Source organism: Talpa occidentalis, unplaced genomic scaffold, assembly GCF_014898055.3.
Source record: "Talpa occidentalis isolate TD23 unplaced genomic scaffold, MPIMG_talOcc4v2.1 talOcc4.15, whole genome shotgun sequence".
Classification (NCBI taxonomy): domain Eukaryota; kingdom Metazoa; phylum Chordata; class Mammalia; order Eulipotyphla; family Talpidae; genus Talpa; species Talpa occidentalis.
The window spans coordinates 30,042,530-30,062,590 of record NW_023601543.1 but is presented as its reverse complement, the minus strand read 5'-3'; the positions used below and the strand labels follow the sequence as shown (position 1 = coordinate 30,062,590).

At 36.4% G+C, this 20,061-nt stretch overlaps 1 protein-coding gene across 2 annotated transcripts in view; it reads left to right on the top strand.

The window, feature by feature from the left end:
* IL1RAPL2 (interleukin 1 receptor accessory protein like 2) overlaps nucleotides 1-20,061 on the top strand; it is a 972,543-nt gene that overhangs the window by 925,854 nt on the left and 26,628 nt on the right. For both annotated transcript variants that reach the window (XM_037512149.2, XM_054695626.1), the window contains exons 6-7: nucleotides 2,429-2,558; nucleotides 16,814-16,959. In XM_037512149.2, the coding sequence (XP_037368046.2) occupies nucleotides 2,429-2,558; nucleotides 16,814-16,959 (276 nt within the window). The remainder of the gene's footprint in view (nucleotides 1-2,428; nucleotides 2,559-16,813; nucleotides 16,960-20,061) is intronic.

Genomic DNA, 20,061 nt, shown 5'->3' with positions numbered 1-20,061 from the left:
ATCTTTGAGGTTATTTGCCCAATCAATGCAGAGATCACTCCAATGCCATTTAGAAAGGAAGGCACCCAGTCCCTGGCACACATTGAGACTCCATGTGTGTGGCATGGGTGCTGATCATTTTGGGATTCTCCTCAGAGTATTACTACGACTGGTTGGGCAACTTTCCTGTTTTGACCATTGACAAAAGGCTTCAGAATATTTATTCAGTGTTTGTAGAAACTAGACTGTTGAAATACTGTCTCTTACATTTCCTTTCCAACACCTGTCTGATGCAAGAATGAAAACATTCCCAGGAGAAATGACTGCCATAGTCAGCATCCATTGTGTAGTGCCAATAGGTAGGTTGGACTACCTCAAGGAGGCCCCTGTTTTGCACATTACTGTAATTGTCTTTCTCCATTATAATCAAACCACACGTTGGCACCCACATGCTAGGAATTGCTAAAAGGTATATTACTTGATATATTCTTTCAACATAGCCCAAAGGAATGACAATTAGGATTTATATGTATGAATGTATATGCTGGTAATTTTAGCAATTGCAAACTCTTATAATAATGTTTATCACAGTCTCTGGATCTTCTGCCATCTGGCTTGACATTCCTTAATGCCTTCCTTTTCATGGGAAAGAAAAATAGTAAAACATAGAAAAGACTATGTTCAAATTTAAAGAACTCGGGGCCTGCTTAGATAAATGACGTCTCCTCTAGAATCCAGGAAATATTTATAGAACACTGATAAGAGCAGCTATTACCCCCAAAAAGCTCATAAATAAAAGAAGAGTATGAGATTGACAGGGTCAAAGTGAACATTTATCTGTCTCACTATCCACCTAAGATTATGCCTCAAATTTGAATGACCAAGCTTCAGGAGGAAAACACTACCAAGCTAAACTTGGATGGGACTTTGAGTTCACCAGAACTTATGTGGACATTTTCTTACCTGAACTTCCCAAGTATTATCATCCTTATTATGTAGATAACAAATCAGTTTATAAAAGGTAATCTGCTCAGGACCAGATGGTTTGCTTCTTATGACAGATCTAAAATTAGGATCCAAGTCTCCTAACTTTTAGTCCAGTGCACTTTCACTACACAAGGCTGTCTTTCACTTGCACACAAGCTTATGTCACAAAGCGCATATTCAGAGCAATAATGAATAACCTTGTTTCACATTTGTATTGGACATACATGACAGACTATTGATATCAAAGATTTGGGCAATAATTCAATGACCTGAAAGATCCACAACATGTCAACTTGCTCAGATATCAGCTTGCGCTATAATAAGACTAATACTGGGAAATGAGTCACTTATTATGATTAAGCCTTAAACCCAGCTTATCACCCAGTACCTACATATCTATGAGGTTTTCCTAAATTCTACTTTCCCTGTAGGTCCTACCTTCCGTTACAATTATTTCTTTGTGAAGTGACCCTCAAATCTGCTAATTACAGTGATTAAGGGAAAAGGGTCCCAGAAAGTCATGGAATGTGCAAGTTTTGGATCACTTTACGAATAGAATGGAGAAATTTTCAGTAGCTAGAGTGATTTTGGAAGCATGTACACCATGCCCTAAACAAGGAAAAACAATGTTTTTGAAATTGTTTTATCTAGTGCTCCAAGCAGGGCAGAAATTTCACATTATACAAAAAAAAAAAAAAAACCAATAAGTCAATAAGTTGGGGAATTCCTTTGTCAGAAATGTCAGAATTGTGTTCTCTATAAAATTCCTCTCTTACCGATCTACTTTGCAGGAATAAAATAAAGTCAGAGCCAGCAAAAAAATAATTGCTTACATATTTGGTGATAAATTTACAATTTAAATAAAGTTTTTACCTATACTCCCAAAATGTATAATAAAAAGTGCTGAAGTATTGCCTAGAATTAAATACTATGTGACACAAATAATATAAAATATGGTTAGACTGAGTTTTCTCTGCATGTACTTTCTATAGATATTTTTGTAGTTAAAACATTCTCCCTTTGAATTGTATCATCCAATTTTTCCTAGATTAGGCAATCATCAGAATAAATTTCTCTATGCCATCTTAATAACAGTGGATGATCTGTTATATGTCTTCACACTGATCAAAAATTAGCTTGTGCTCTAGATTTCCAAGGCAATAATAATCAGTAGTTCACATTTGATTCTTTCATATTAGTTCCTAGACAGGAGGCAGCACAAATAAGCAGTTCTAAAAACTTTCTTTACTTACTCATTTTTAATAATATCTTGAATTTTTTAACATTTTAATAGTCCTTATAACTATTTCAAATTTTTCTCATGTACAGTTGTAAGATGATTGGAAGATGAGTGGAAAATCGGTGACCTCTGAGTTTTCCTTTGGATGTTAAATGCTCCTTTCCTATCTCCCAGTGATAACCAGGCACCATTTGCTCATTTCTTTTTCTCTGTCATTCTCAGGCAAGCCTCTGAACATTCCTTGCAAAGCATTCTTTGGATTCAGTGGAGAGTCCGGGCCAATGATCTACTGGATGAAAGGGGACAAGTTTATTGAAGAACTGGCAGGTCACATTAGAGAAGGTGAAATAAGGTATAGAACTTGAATTGCTTATTTTTCTTTGCTGTCTTTGCAGTTAAGCAATAAGACATCTTAAAAGAGCTTCTGTCCAGGATTTTAATTGCATTTCCAAATCATTCCATTTCTAAAAGCTGATTTGGTGGAGAATGAGACTGACTGCCTTAAGAAATACAAATGTGTAAACATCCAATATAAGGAGGTTTTTTCAGGTTCTAAGAATTATACCATGGAGTATAGTGACCCCTTCTAAGCTGCCTAAGCACATTCCTTTGAGTTTCCAAATCTTAGGCCACTGTAACTCCAGCCTGTCACAGCAAAGATCCAAACTTTATAGGTGACTCTGCATACCACTGGACAAAAGCTCATTTACTCCTTGAAAATAGACAACTTTTATATGTCATCGGTAGAAGCCACAGTGACAGTAGTAAGCTGATACTTGCCAAATAACTGTTGACTCTTGTTGAATAGTGTTTATTTTTCCCCAGTACTCATGCTTATCCTGAAAATGACTGATCTTTCTGGTTAGAGCATCACTAGAATTCTTTTCACTCTCCTGTTACACCAAAACATCCCTGATGTAGACATGTGTTCTAATGGTTTTCTTATCCTATTTAGTACATTCTTACTTTACAAGTAAGGGATAAGCAGTTTTTCCTAAGTCAGTCTGTAGGGTTACCATTTAACTTCAGAAATGGTGATATATAATGTATCATTCTCATTCTAATAGAAATTGGGACTGTTTGCCCCCTGTCCTTTTGAGAATTGTGTAGTGGAAATCAATTCAATCTTTCAGTGCAACTAAAGTTAAAATGTGTTCTTTCACTTTTCTTATAAAATAAGTATACTCTATATTATTTACTCTGAACTATAATTTGCAAAAATGACAGTTTCTTTTCATGCATCTGCTCAATAACTCCACTCTAGGAGCTCATAACTTTGAGTGTCTGTGAATTGCCTGAGAGCATATGCAAAATATTGACCAGATGAGCATATTTCTAGGAAATAGTACATGAAAAAGTACCTGGCATCATTATTCACCAGGAAATACCAATCAAAATCCCATGATACCACCTCACACTCACTAGGATGACTATGATAAAAAAGTCATAACAACAAATGTTGGCAAGGATATGGAGAAATTAGAACCCTCATGCATGGTGAGAGTTTAAAATGTTGCAGCCAATTTGGATAGCAGTCTGGAGGTCTTCAAATGTCTAAACTTAGTTATCAGCAATTTCCATCCTGGGTATTTAAGCAAGAAAAATCAAAATATGCATCTCCACAAAAACTTGTATACAAATGTTCATAGCAGCTTTATTCTTAATAGAAAAAATGGTGGGAATAACCCAAATTTCCATTGACTGATGAATGACTGAATAAAATGTGGCATATTCATGCAGTGGAATATTAGTCTGTCATAAAAATGAATTAATGAAGTACTTGCACACTACAACATTGGTGAACCTTGGAAACATTCTTAGTGAAACAAACCAGTGACAAAAAAGCATATTTTTTATCATTTCACTAATATGAAATGCTAAGAAAAGGCCAATCAGTAGAAGCATAAAGAAGAAGATTGGTGGTTGGCTAGGACCAGGGGGACGGAGAGATAGGGGTAGATACTTAAAGTATATGGATTTTTTAAAGATTTTTTTCTTTCTTTCTTTCTTTCTTTATTTATTTATACAAGAACTGAGGTATAGGCCAGATTCGCGGGAGGGTGAGAGGATTCACCAAAGACAGAGTGGGGAACAGAACAGGCAGACTGACAAAATACCCTGCTGAGGGGAGCAGCGGGCGAGACAGGAGAGGTCTGCCGCGCCATGTGGGACCCTTGCAGGCCGGCTGTGATCTAACCGGTGCTGCCCAGGCTGCGGACAGCTACACAGTGCAGCGCTCAACCGCCTGCGCCACCAGGGGAGGCCCCTGGTATATGGATTTTTTTAATGTGGTGTCTACAATATAACATAAAATGCACCATATTAAAGTGTGCAACTCACTTTTAGTCATTTACAATGTCATACAACTACCACCACTATCTAGTTCCAGAACATTTTAATCAACACAAAGAAAAATCCTACCAATTAAGCAGTCTGGGGCATCTTCTTGAGGCAATGAAAATGTTATAAAACTGACTACACTGATGACTGTGCATATTTGTGAGTATAATAAAAAAACAGTGAATAATAAAAAAGTATAATTAAAAAAACAGAGCTTAAATACAGGAATTGTATGCTGTATAAATTATGTCAATAAAGTTTTTTTAAACCTTCTAAATGATTGCCTGGCATAAAAAAATTAGACAAATATTGAGGAAAAAGTCAATATGCTACTTATAAATAATTCTGAAATATTAATTATAACTTAAACTTTAAGCTTTCCAATTACTGATAATTTGTTAGTCAATTTCAAGTTAAAATTTATGAAATTAATGCAACTGAATTTCTTTATTTTAGAAGATACATATTTAGAATTATTATCAATAATTATCAATCATTATCAATGTATCTCACATTTCAGAGAAACAAAATGGTCCCCAAAGGGAAGTGATAGATGCAATGTATGCAATGTATATAGTAGCAAAAGTTCCACTACCAGAAAGTTCTGAGCTGTTTCATGATCAAGGATACTAGTTATATGAACTTAAGATAATTATCTCTTGCTGACTAGATTTTAAAAAATAAACAGCTTTATTGGGTTATAGTTGATATTCTATAAACTGCACACATTCTATTCTTTAATAAAATTATTGATTTACTATTGGTTTACAAAACTATATAATTTCCAAGAGTACAGCATCACACATTAATATGTATATATACCACACTGTATCCACCACTACAGTTTTAGTGCAAGTCACTCTCATGAAATTGACCCCCTCTACTACCCATTCTTCTCACCCCGCTTTCTCCTTCCCCTCTGGTGACCACCATATTTTTCTCTGAGTTAATTTTTTTGTGTTTTTTAAGTTATATTTTACATATCTGTGAAACCATTTGGTATTTGTCTTTCAATTTCTGACTTATTTCACATAGTATAATCACCTCATGTTCCATCCATGTTGTCATGAAAGACATGTTTCTTAATAGCTGAGTTGTATTCTATTGAGTACATATTCCACACTTTCTTTATCCAGTCATCTATTGCTGGGCATTTAGTTTGTTTCCATGTCTTGGCTATTGTGAATAATTCTGCAATGAACATAGGGGTACATATATCTTTTCAAATTTGTGTTTTCATATTCTTCCGATAAATACTTAAGAGTGGAATTGCTGGGTTATATGCTATTTCTCTTTTGAATTTCTAAGGAACCAGAACACCACACAATATAAAGTGTGCAATCTGTAAGGACTGATATATATTATATATATATATATTATATATAATAGTCTTACATACCCCATTTGCATCTTTTCCTGTTACTAATATCTTAAGTTACTATGATACATATGTTGCAAGTAATAGATACATTATTAGCTAAAGCTCATACTTTATTCAAATATCCTTAGTTTCTGCCTACTGTCCTTTCTCTTCTCCATGATTATTTAACTTGTTGATACCGTATTCCAAAAGTATAGTGTTTTTACAGAAATGTTAGGCCCTGCTACTTTTCTCTAGCAGCAAAAGATTAGAGTGCTGTGAAACAGTACAAGTCAGTCAAAATGAGTCAACCACACAGTTAAGTATTATAGGAAGTCAACTTTTCAGGACTTGAAAAAATGTCGTTGTTTATTTGACTATGTTACATTCCCTATCTCTACCCTCTCCAACACTCCCAGGGAAAAAATAAGTAAGTAAAAAATGTCCAGCTGAAGAGGTATAAATCTAGTCCCCTAAATCATCAGAACCAATTTTACTTTAATAAAAAAGAAGAAGTTTGGGCCTCCCCAGTGGTGCAGCGGGTTGAGTGCAGCACTGTGAAGCTGCCCGCAGCCTCTGCAGCACCGGTTCGATCCCTGCCGGCCAGGGAGATTCCCACGTGGCATGGCAGACCTCTCCTGTCTCGCCTGCTGCTCCCCTCAGCAGTGTATTTCGGTCCTTCTGCCTGTTCTGCTCCCTGCTCTGTCTCTGGTGAATTCTCTCACCCTCCCGTGCCTCTGGCCTGTACCCCAGTGCTTGTATATATAAATAAATCTTTAAAAAAAATCTTTTAAAAAAAAGTTACAGGAAAAAAATTACCACACTTCTAAATAAAGATCCAAGACACTTCTAATAAAAAAAGAAAGTGTGCAAGCTCATATTGGTAGTGGAGGAAAGTAACAAAATTTATCTTGAAGTTTTTACAGAATCCTGCTCACTAACTAGAGGCACCTTCAGAGAATTGCAAAGAAGGCAAGGATTCCTGGCCAAGATAAACACAAAGTTAGCTGTTTTGTAAAATTAACTGTGTCATCTGTGATCTATTTGGGAGCTTGTACGGGTATGGGAATTCCTTCAGGATATAGCCATTTATGTGAACACAGGAGTTTATTAGTAGATTCTGTCTTTCAGCCTGCAAAGCCAATGTCCTTGAAACAAAGCATGGAAAAAATTTTGCACAGCATAGCAGATTGGAACAAATCTGGTAGTTTTATCCAAAAAATTTGCTAATCATACCATTAGTTCAACCAAGAGAAGATCTACATTTTTTTCCTAGCCCACACATTTTCTCCAAAGGGAACAATTCTGATGGCAGAACGCTAAAGATGTTAAGTAGGAAATTCCGCTCCAAAAGCATTTCTGGAAACAAATTTTTTTTTTCCGGAAGCAAAACTCTCCTTCAGGGTATTGTATGTGCTTCATATTTTAATGGAATCATAGTTCTTGTGTTGTACACACATGTCAGAAGTGCACTGCCCAATAGAATTAAGAAGTGGGAATGTAAAGAAATTGCTATTAAGCAGTTAACATGTGCAGAAGCAGCCACAGAGGCACTGCATCTGGCTGGAGGACTAACCACGTTGCTGCTTCCTAATTTTCCCATTCCTGGGCAGCAGCTTGATCCTAGAAGTATGTGTTCCCAACTTTATCTGTTAGTATTGCCCCAGAGGAATAGAGGATTTTGCAACAGTGTACCTAGAGGGAAGAAAACTTGGATTTTTACCAATGAGGATGAAATAATGCCACTCAGATATTTAATATCTAATGTCTCTCAAACTAGTTACTACAACCTCTTTATCCATCAGTTCCCCTTCACATTTGATCAAATCCTGAACAGGGTTTTGGAGTTATTTGTTCACTCTCTGGGTTGCTTTAACTGCCCTGGTTCCTTGAATCTCCTAGCCGGAAACCAATTGCCAAAGCACTTAAACTCCACTGTGGGCATAAGATTTCCCTTTCTCTCCCTTTCAGCAGAAATTGGCATATTCACCCCCAGTTTTTGATGTTGCTTAGAGACTGAACCCTAAAAAAATCTGAACCCAAATGTAGTATCCATTCACAACTGCCAGTTTACCCACACAACCACATCATAGCCTTTCTATGAACCCCAAAATGTGTCATTTGTAGGGATGTTAAGGGAACTTGCTATGTGAACTAGTACAAGCTGCAATTGTGCGATTTTGGTCATTTTTATCTACCATTTTAATGTCATTGTAACAAATTGTTCTCTATAAATTCTACCATGCCATTCCAAGAAGTCAATTATTTGGAGGAGACCCAGTGGAACCATCAATAGGACAGGATTTCCCAATGTGTGACACTGTTAAAACTTAATTCTAACAGCTTGCAAAGTGGGATAAGAGAATTCATGAAAAAAGAGTTGTGTTTGGATGTCAGCATTCTAGGAAGGCCAATCTACTTCCACACTTTTATAGAACTTTCTTTTAATTAATCTCACCAGAGGCTGGGGAACTAAAAAAAGAGAGAGAATTTACTAGGGAGGTATGTATTCCACAGTGCTAATAAAAAATGCCAGAGAAATTGAACCAATCCTATTAAACAAGAAATAATAGTCTGTAAGCTTGCCTGCAAGGTTGTGAATTGCATCTGATTGTAGAAGGAGACTGCATGAATTTCAATGCAATTGCTTTGCCCCAATGGAGACTAATTTTCGATTATAAATCTCACTTTACAAATCTCTCTATCAATATCTAATGTATTTTCCTCCAGCAATACCATAAAACAGTTTACAAAATCTTTTATTATTCTTGATCTGGAAAACATATTCAATTTATCTTAAGATTTTTCAGACAAGCTCCTAAAAATGCAAATAATTTCATTTCTTTTCAACTCCTGAAAGGCTACAGTTGAATATAGGCTTTGTTTTTGCTTTCATCACTCCTGTTTCCACCACTTTCTGGCCTTCTGTTTTCATTCCTTTACCTTAACATCCTCTCTTTGAATGAATAAAATGTTCTTAACATAGCAGGAAATGTGATAAAGGTGTGAGAGGATACTATTCTTGAAATAACGTGAATCTCTTAAATACCAAAATTAAGTTCCCACTAGCTCACCAATGTTTTATATAAATGGAATCTGTGAACATGTAGTTTGTCCACAAAATATAGACCAAATTATTGAAGTCACAAGCAGCCCTAGGCAAAATGATGGACTCTGTTTTGATAACTTTCAACCATATATTTTCAGTGCTTTGAAGCACCCCACCTGCTCTGGCCTTCCCAAAATTGAGCAAAACATGTATTCACACCCCATCCTTCTCCTCCTCCTTCATCCTCCTCCACATCTCTTCTTTACCCCCATTCTCAGCTCATCCCACTGGAAAAAGGAAAACTGACCAGTCACTTTCCTTTTGGTTTAAATGGTTCCGATCTCATCCTCCTTAGATGAGAATGTAGATTTTGTAAATCATGAGGAGCCTTCAATGGAAAAGTAAACTTTCTAAACAGCATGTTTTATCTAGCACAGCCTTCACTGCCACTGATCTGAAGGATGGGTTTTGGAAGAGTGGCTGATTCTCCCACTTATAATTACTCTTCCACAGTGGATTTAGACCTAGACCTATGCAAAAAATAGTTACAATGCTACCTAAGAAATATTTGTTACTCTTTTCATCTGCTGAGCAGACACTAGCTATCCAGTCTCAAGTGTGGTGTCTTGTATTGTTCCGAGACAAGAAGTTATAGTAAACTGCTCTAGACAAGAAGTTATAGACTAGAAATGCAAAGAGTAAAAAGCAGGAAAAATAACACAAGAAAATATTGAATACCTAATAAATATTTACAAAAGGAATAACATGCATGTAATGGAAATATAAAACTGCTCTAGACAAGAAGTTATAAAATGCTCTAGACAAGAAGTTATAGTTAGTAATACTAGTAACACTGCTCCTCATATTTTCACTCCATGTATTTTATACTACATAGTAGATTGCAAGCACATTTTGGCATCCTAGATTACATGTAATTTTCATGATCAGCATCTGAGATAAATAGTATCAATTCATTTTACACATAAAAAATTTATTATTATAAACCTAACACCCCTAAACCACATTGTGATATCAATCAACATTACCTTAATAAATATAACTTTACCCCAAAAATGTTAAAGACAAAAAAAAGTATTGATCTTTGACAGCTGTTTCACAGTTCTAGTGAAGTTGGATTGAACTCATCAAAATGCAACTAGCAAGCATTACTCTGAAAAGTGGCAAGAAAGAGTCAAAACCTGCTCAGGACTGAAAGAATATGAAACAGTTTGAAATGAGAATAAGCAGCCCTGCTATTAATCAGGCCGGGAGGACAGACAGATAAAACCAGCTACAAAGTTAACAGAAAACACTGTTTCTCCAAGGTCATACAGCAGTTGTAAAATGCCAAAATGATACCCACTTCCCTTAAGTGGCTACTGCTTTCTTACCAGTGACCTCCCAGACCTGATTTGTTATTTTCTTTTATTACTGGGAATACCCATTTGCTAAGCCACCCTCATCTTATTTGTACGCAATCCTCCCATCTCCTGATCCTGTCTTAAAAATTCTAACCAATCCCAAAATCTCCAGGACTTCTATAGACCCTCCTCAGAATCTTTCCATGGAAATCCAAATGTTACAAAAGAAGCTTTCTTACTCCCTGTAATCACTGATCCATAGTTCCTCTGGAATGTTCCATTCTCAATGCACACAGTTAATAAATCTGATTTTGTCAGATCTGGTCTTTGACTGATAAGGCTTTAATGGGGGAAAAAAGAAAATAACACCAAAAGAAATATTTTGTTTAATTAATAGGGTATTTTGAAAAAAATACATTTTTTCAGTCATCATTCCTGGACAATGATTACTCATACAAAGAATAATGACCCAGAAACTGTGCAAGATTACATGTAGACATCAAAGAAAGACTCAATTTAGTTTAAGGGAACATTTATGATGAATTAATGTTACAATTAGGTGTTTTATTTCACTTGGGGAAAATCATATCACTTTCATCTGTTTCTTTGGGATTAAAAAATTTCCCAGCTTTACTGATGTATGTTTAACAAATAAGAATTTTATATATATATAATATATATATATAATATATATATATATATATATTCATGTTGTGTAATGTGATGTCTTGGTATGTATAGATATTGGAAATAATTACTATAATCAAGCTAATTAACAGATTCATCACCCTACACCCTTACATTTTGTGTGTATGAGTGATGAGAACACTTGAGATCTATTCTTCTAGCACATTTCAAATATAACTATAGTCACAATCTGTACATTGTATCTCCATAATTTATTAATCTTATAACTGTAAGTTTGTACCTTTTGACCAATATCTCCCAGTCTCTTCCACCCTCTGCTCCTGGTAACCACCAGTCAATTCCCTATTTGTATGAATTAGACCTTTTAGATTACATATGTAAACAATATACCGTGTTTTTCATTCTCCATCTGACTTATTTCACTTATCATAATATCCTCCAGGTTCTTCTATGTTTTCACAGAATGGCAAGATATCCTTCTTTTTAAAGGTTGAATAATAATCCATTGTATATAAACTATATTTTCTTTGTCCAAACAACTTAGGTTGTTTCCAGATCGTAACGACTGTGAATCATGCTGAAATGAACAAGAGAGTGCAATAATCTCTTTTTGATCCTGATTTTATTTCCTTTGGATATATACCAAGAAGTAGAATTGCTGGAACATGTGGCAGTTTTATCTTTAATAATTTTAGGACCCTCTGCATGTTTTTATAGTGGTTGCACCAATAGTGTACAAGGGTTCTGTTTTCTCCACATCCTCAATAACTAAGAATTGTTCGTTTGCCTTTCTGATGATAACAAGTTTTGGATCTGTGGAATAGTGTCTGTCATCAACTTTGGGAAATTCTCAGCTATTAGTACTTCAAAAGTTCTTACCTTTCCCTTTTCTCGTTCTCCTTCTTTTTGTATTTCCATTACATGCATGTTATTCCTTTTGTAAACATTTATTAGGTATTCAATATTTTCTTGTGTTATTTTTCCTGCTTTTTACTCTTTGCATTTCAAGGATTTCTATTGACATACCTTTAAGATCAAAGATTCTCTCTTGGACTGTGTTCAGTCTACAGTTGAGCCCATGAAAGACATTATTTATGTTACAATTTTTTGATTATTAGCATTTCTTACACTTTTCATCTCTGGTTTCATTACTCACCTGCTGATGTATGTATTTCATTTTTTCCTTTACAGTCCTTAATATATCTATCATAGTTATTTTATATTCTCAGTCTGGTAACTTCAAAATTTATGCCATATCTGAAAATCATTCTGAAGCCAGCTTTATCTCCTCAGACGCTTTTGTTTTCTTTATAACATACCTTATAATTTTATTGTTATTGTTCAAAGCCACATATCACATAAAAGAAATTAAACAAGTTTTCAGTGTGAAATTTTATCTTCATGTGGCTAGGAGTTAGACTTTGTATGCTTTTTTCTGTAATTGTAGGTCTAAGAGGCTAAAATTTCCTATAATCTATTTGCTTATCTCTACTGTTTTCTTTGAGTTTTCCGAAAGACTGCTTCTTAAATAGGGTCTGAGCTGTGCAGTTTTTTCTGCTAAATACCTTTGTTATCCTACAGGAGACTGATCGATGTGGTGATAAACATTCTATAATCCTATGACGAAGTCTCAGTCTTCTGTTCCTCTGAGCTATGATGTTCACAAGTACTTTTTTATCTGTCCTCCCCTTTTTAGAAGAGACTGCAAAGACTGAGGGTGCAGGAATTTAGGTAGTTCCCTTCCCTCAGGTAGGCTAGTTTCATTAAATCCAAGTAGTTCCTGGTTCCTGCTCTGGTTTTTCTGCTCCTAGTACAATGTGATTCTCACTAACACAAATATGGGGGCAGGAGTTTGCCCTGCAACCTAAATCTTCAGGTGAATCTAAGAAGAGTTAATTGATTTTCACTTTGTTCAGCTTTTTTCTTGTTGTAAGGATGAGAGTGACAACTTCCAAACTCTGCTGTTACTGTTTTTTTAATAATAGGTTTTTAAAAAAAGGTTTTAAATAAAAGCTTTTGAAATTGCCGACTTCTGTCACCTAGGTTTATTGTTTTTATTGTATTATTATTAGTATCATTGTTATTATTGCCAGTGTTCACTGTTACATATAACTTGCCTTCAATGTTGCAATATAAGGTTTGGATCTCAAAAGTGCTAACTTCTACCGGAGTAGAGAATTTTCACTTATAACTCAAGTCAATTATATGTACAAACCACAATATGATTTTATTTGGGAGAGCACATTACAACAAGATAATCATCCAATCATTTGGCAGTAAGAGGGGAAGGTTATAAACTCTTATGCTGGTGGTGACCCAGCATAAGAGCTGCAGAATCTGAAACTTCCTTTGTATGGGAGAGCAATACTGCTTCTACAGGCAGAGATTTTTGTACTAGATATCAAAATCTGGAGAAAACTTTGGAACCCAAAGAATCACAGATTGTTTTATTTCAGCTCCTATATTGGTACTGAGTTTAGAGGTGTTTTCGGGGCATCCTGTTAGTTTTAATTTGGGCTTGGCCTATGAGGCACAGCCAGGTTTTAATCTATCCTTGCCTGGTATGTCTGTTATCAATGACAAGTGGTTGCGTTTTAATTGACAATTCAAGTCACTCAATCATTTTTTTCTGAATAGTATACATTCTTTCTATTTTATTTTAGAACTTTCTGTGAATAATTGACATGTTGAATCTCTTTATATTACTGCAGTATTGCAGATACTGTCATTCTAAAATCACTACAGATATTTTCTACAAAATAAGCCTAAGAAGAATGAAAATGACTGTCCTTTAAAGAAAACAAAGAGCATACTATCTACCCTTTTTTATTACTGTTTCTTGTTTCCCAAAGATGTTGCTCAGATTTGGTAAATAATCATTCACATTCACTATATGTATTTCCTTCTGTGGGACTGGAATTGATGAGACTTTAGGAAGGCAGAAGGTATCTTTGAAAGAGGGCTTCCACTTCCACCTGGAAGCAGCTTCAGAACCTGATAGCCTGATTTAGGGTCACTTGAAAGGGTGAGTGGATGGGTGTGTGTATATGCCTGTGATGAGATCCCCATTTTTCCAGTTGCTTAGCTGGTCTTATGTCCTCCACAGCTGTCCTGCAGATAAGCAGGGATTTTAACTTTATTCACCTGGATTATGACATCTGCTCAACCATTAGCTGACATACACTCACCTCTATGCACCCCAGTACTCCTTCCTCTGGGAAATCACTCCATCTCTATTGTCCCACCTCTCAATTAGTCAGATTCATACAGTATCGATACATATAATATTAATCCTTAGAATAAGATACTTCTGAAGTTATTTGAAGTGTATCTCAGGATCCCCTCATTTGTAGCCTCCATTCCAAGCCAGATCTTTCAGTCTCCTCGCACATTCTGCAAATACCTGTCCCTATCTCCCCTCCTGGAAAACTCCTTTTTTTTTTCTAGACAAAGTTTTTTCAAGCCTTTTATAGCTAATTTAGTCAAAATAGTCTCTCCTTTCCCTGAAATCCTGTTAGAAATGTGACTGTACCATCCTGCTTCACCTCATTCTTTCTATAATTTTTCTACTATGGAGAGCTTGTCTCCTTATTTAAATTTTAATGCTTCCTGGGAGCAGGTATTTTAATGCTTATATTTTTCTTACACTAAATATCTAGCCCATAGCTGGGCACTTATTAGAGAATTGACAAAGAATCATTGATAGACTGTTATATATCAGCATTTGCTAGGGAATTGTGACTGCTCTGCAGAATGATTTGTAGACATAAACACCAAGTTGCTCTTTATTTCAAGAAAGCAAGTCACCTCTAGATTTTTAAGAGCTGATAATTAAGACACCTCATATATATTAATAGACAGATCATTTTTCAAGTCCTCTCTCCAGATTCCTTCTGCAGCCTGTGAGGAGCTGTTTTTGGAAACTGCATTAGAAATAAAGAGGGAAAGATTTGGTCTGGAGGGACAGGATCAGCTTTCTGTCCCATGCCTGGCAAAGGCTATGGCTGCCCTATGCATGAAGCTTTAAATTAAACTTGATTTGTGGGGCTTATGCAGCTTCTGGCACTAAAGGGGGTTCTTCCATAGTGGGTTATACAAAACTAAAAGGATCGAGTGTAGTGGGATTTACCCATGGCAGAGAAAAAAATGGAGAGAGTAAAATTCACCATAAACCATAAAAACAGTAAATTCCCATTTTTTCCTTGGTTAGGTATATGGTGGAAGAAAAGAAAGGAAAACTACAACTTTATCCAGGAAAATAAAATTAATAGACAGACTACTGGTAAAGTGTGGTTAATTCTTACATTTGTCTGTTTTCAGTGATGATACATAAATGTAAATGGCAACAGAAGGAGACTTACTCAAGTTTCAAGTGCAAGTATCATCAACTCTCTGATATGTATATTATTGGAAGGGGACAGAAACAGGTTACTTTTAAAACCATGTCTATTTGGAATGTAATCTGAGCTACAGATTCCAGTTTGGGAAATCTCTTCCACCGTCCCAACTTTAAGCCTTTCCTTCTCTCAAAGAGGAGCCAGAAGAGATTAAGCCAGGCCAGTTTTAAATATCAATAAATGTAAATACAAATATTTTTGGAGGAGCCACAATATAAACAATCTATCTTTGGATAATGAAATGATGTTTAATAATAGTCCTTTGCATGTACATGGGGATATTTAATTTTAAGTCATTTTAATCTATTTTTCCCTTTCAAGAAAGTTAAGGTAATATAGTAGGTACTCTTAAAAACTAAGGATGAATTAAATTAAACTGCTATTGAGTTAATGACTTTGGTAGAATTTAGCTTGAACTTATAAGAGGAGACCCTCTGTTTTCCTTGAGCCTAGTTGTCTTTTACAGCTTTGTACTAAATGCCACTAAATCAGAAAGTACTTCTCTGCATTCATACCCAGATGTCTAAAAAAAAAAAAATAAGGATCACTTCCAGTGCCCCAATTTTCCATTTAAAGTATTTCATGCTTGCAAATATATGTGTTTAAAGAACCTCACCTCAGAACTTAATGGCAGAATTCCCACTGTGTGGACTTGCAATTTGCTCCTTCTTTGGTAAAAAGCAGGATACAGAAAACTAAAAGTCAACAGGTCACCCAATTTCACCTCACCCAGAAGGCAAGTGAACATTGGTGAGAATATAATTCTCCAAAGAAACAGGAGGCACACTCCTCAGGAAAGGTTCCTGGCAACTCAGCAACTCTGTGAACACTTGGCCATTCAATACCCTTTGCAGCTTCACTTGAGAAAGCAATATGAGAAAATGTCACATCGGGCAGGGATTTCTCCTATGCAGGGTGGGGGAGAAGAGAAACACAAATAGGGAGCAGTGTCAGGAGAAAGCAGAGTCATGGGGTGGGTGCTAAGATCGTGAGGGGATTAGGGCATGGGGTTCATGACTGCATTCAACACAAGAAGAAGCATAGACCCTCTTCACCGCATTTTGGGGATCCAGGGCCACTACCACCCCTAACTTACGTCCATGCTGGTGACCATTTTCAAGGCCCATTCCCTTAACTTTTTTCCCCTGTTAAAACTCTAACATGACCCCATACTCCTGTAGGTTTTTTCCCCTTCACTCTTCATTTTCCCGTTCTTTGTATGGTGAAAAATCTAGTTTGCTTAGGGAATTCTTCACTTATTTCCTTCCCATTGGATCTTCCAACCAAGAGCCACTTTTTGTGTTTTATTGTTGCAGGTCCCACACATACAACCAGCCTGACCTCCCCATGCCTACTGGAGACCTGTGTGAGCTACACAGCCGCCTGCAGGCTTTGCATGGTAGCTCTTTCCAAATCAAAGCAATTCAGTAAAAATTACTGTCTTTGTTTCAGACTCCTCAAAGAGCATCTTGGAGAAAAGGAAGTTGAGTTGACACTCATATTTGATTCAGTGGTGGAAGCTGACCTGGCAAATTATACCTGCCATGTGGAAAACCGAAATGGACGGAAACATGCCAGTGTACTGCTGCGTAAAAAGGGTATTTATTTGTATAACTATTACTATGATTTGTTTAGCTATCAACTAACTATTGAAGTTAGACATGTGCCCTGGACTTATTTTGTCACTTAGCGTAAACTTCTATTAAACATTCTTTTTAAGAAAAGGTATCTCTCTTGCTGTGGACATTAGCATAAAATGCCTATGATCTTCCATAACTTTAGGAAAAGGATAAATAAAATGAAATATTGGTCTGTATTAAATCAAGTGAGATACAATGTACCTTGGTTATATGTGTTACATAAAATTTGATAGGTATTGACATTCAAAATCCTCTCTATATTTCATCTGCTTATATCTTATATTGCTCAAATGAAATACTAAGGATTTTATTGCAGAATGAGAAACAATGTCACGTTTTAATGCCCTCACTAAAATATAAATGAAATAATGAATGGTGTCATATAATACTCTTCTAATTGTTATAATAAAGTGTATAAACAGTATTTCATATCATCTGATGGCAAGAGCCCTTTAGCAGGCATATATTTTGAAATAATTTGGCATTTATGGAGTTCCCTCTCTAGTTTTGGTTCCAGATGGGGTGGAAAACATATATAATTGGAAAACATATATAATGGGCAAAGAAAAGAAACACAAAATTTACAAATAAAAGAGATAAAAGCAGACATGGGAACAACAATCTCAGCACTGGAGGAGCTTCTGAGATTGGCTCCTATCCTGCCACAAATTTTGATTACTGAAAAAGGGTAAATAATTTGTATATATGTGCATCTGGCAAAGGTTTTGTAAATGTAGCAGAACAAATGTTCTCAATCAGTGTTCTTGTTGTCTGAGCTATAGAGCAGTAGAACAGACTGAATCAGCAAGGTCACTAGTTGTACCTCCGAGCCAAGATGGAATTTCTATTTTCCAGTCAGTCCTAATACTTGACCTTGAGCTGCTTCTGGGAGAAGCAGGGAAATGTTATAATTCTGAGAATAATCTTTTTCTCTCACTAGCACCATTTCTTAATCTGATGAGCTTGATTCCATCTTAGAATGAGTGTTTAAATACAAACGTGTCTTGGGCCTCCCCGGTGGCACAGCGGTTGAGTGCTGGGCTGCAAAGCTGCCGACAGCCTCTGCAAGGCTGATTCAATCCCGGGCCACCTGGTGAGGGTCCCACATGGCACACAGACCTCTCCTGCCGCCCGCTGCTCCCCTCAGCAGTGTATTTCTTCAGCCTGCCTGTTCTGCTCCCCGCTCTGGCTCTGGTGAATTCTCTCACCCTCCCGCGCCTCTGACTGTACCCAGTGCTTGTATAAATAAATAAATGAATCTATAAAAACAAATAAATAAATAAATACAAACGTGTCTTGATATAGAAAGTGAAGTCAGGACACCCAGATACAGGAGACCCTGGTTCAGCCACATATTCAGCTACCAGGTTTAGTAGAACTAACTTATCTAATCAGACTCCCTTAAACTCAATTTCATCATCTAAAAATACGGCCAATGTTATCTGCATTGTAGCATCACTTTGCAGTTCAAATAATAAAGATATAGTATGAAATCTACCAAGTTCAAATTGTTCATTATCATTTGGAACTTGGATAACTTCTATGTACTTTTCAACCTCTTAGTCCATCTAGGTGAAGGACAGATAATGATCATGACCTTGTGGCAAGGATCACGGTTCCATTCCATCTCTTATTTATGTCTACTGCACCTCTATTCTCAGCAACTTGGGGCAGTATCTGGCGACTAACAGGAACTTAGAACACATTCTGGCTAATGAATGAATAAAGTTCTCCTTTATTGTTGAGGATCATATACAACAATCATTGTGCTGGGTACTAGAGAATAGGTGTGGAATAAAATAAATATCCCCAATCCTAGAGTTTATAATCTCCAGGACTGTGAGAGTGCAAAGAAAGACAGACATTAAAAATTCAATACAAAAATGCAAAAAAGAGATGTAGTGTTATAATTTAACCTGCTGTGAAGGGAAATATTGAGGGAGGAAGCATCCTAACATTCAGTCAGTGGCGATAAAAATACCCTTATTTGATATTTAATAATGAAAGCAACCACCAACAACACAAAATTTCTAGTGATCTAACACTAGAAACTAAGACATAACTATAAAACTACTGCTTCCCATGAATTCTGCAAAACATGTCTAAATTATGAATAACTGATACTATTGACTCATCTTTCTCATCTCTAAATAGTAGCATTCTCTATGGTTCAAGTGCCCTCTTTTCAGTCACTCCCTAAATCATTTCTTTCCATCTCATGATTTGTTTGTTTTTTAAGATTTATTTTTATTTATTTATGCAAACAAGAACTGGGGTGTAGGCCAGAGGTGCGGGGCAGTGAGAGGATTCACCAGAGACAGAGTGGGGAGCAGAACAGGTGGATCTACTGAAATACATTGCTGAAGGCAAGACAGGAGAGGTCTGCTGCACCATGTGGGTTAGCTCTCTGGCCAGGGATTGAACTCATGCTGCAGTGGCTGCTGATAGCTTGATCACACTGAGACTTTAACCCCTGCGCCACCGGGAAGGCCCCTTCATCTTATGGTTTTGCTTACCATATATATGCTGACAACTCACAAGTGTATATCCCTAGCCCGGTCTTCTCACCTCAACTCCAGAGTTGTATACATAACTTTCTATTCAACAACTATTCAGAAACTCCACTGGTAGACATATCTAGTAAGCATATCAAGCTTCACTTGTACCAAACATGATTCCTAATTTCTTCTTCCTATAGACCTGATAATCCAGTCACCTTCTTCATCTCTATCACCTTTCTTCTAGGTGTTTAGGCAAAAATCCTTAGAGTCATCCTTGACCTTTTCTGTATTCACACTATATCTAATTCCAGCAAGTCCCATGAGTCTATCTTTAATATATATCCAGACTCTGGCCACTTGCCGCTGCTTCACTGCTGCCACTCTGCTTTGTGCCACCAGCATCAGTGAGCCTCACTGCAGTGGCCTCCTAACCAGTTTTCCTGGTTCCTCTGTGTCCCCATACAGTCTGTTATCACAGGAGCTCTAATGATCCTTTAATATGTAAGTCAGATCATACATGACCCTGATCTGAATGCTCCCATTATAGAGCCCTCACCCT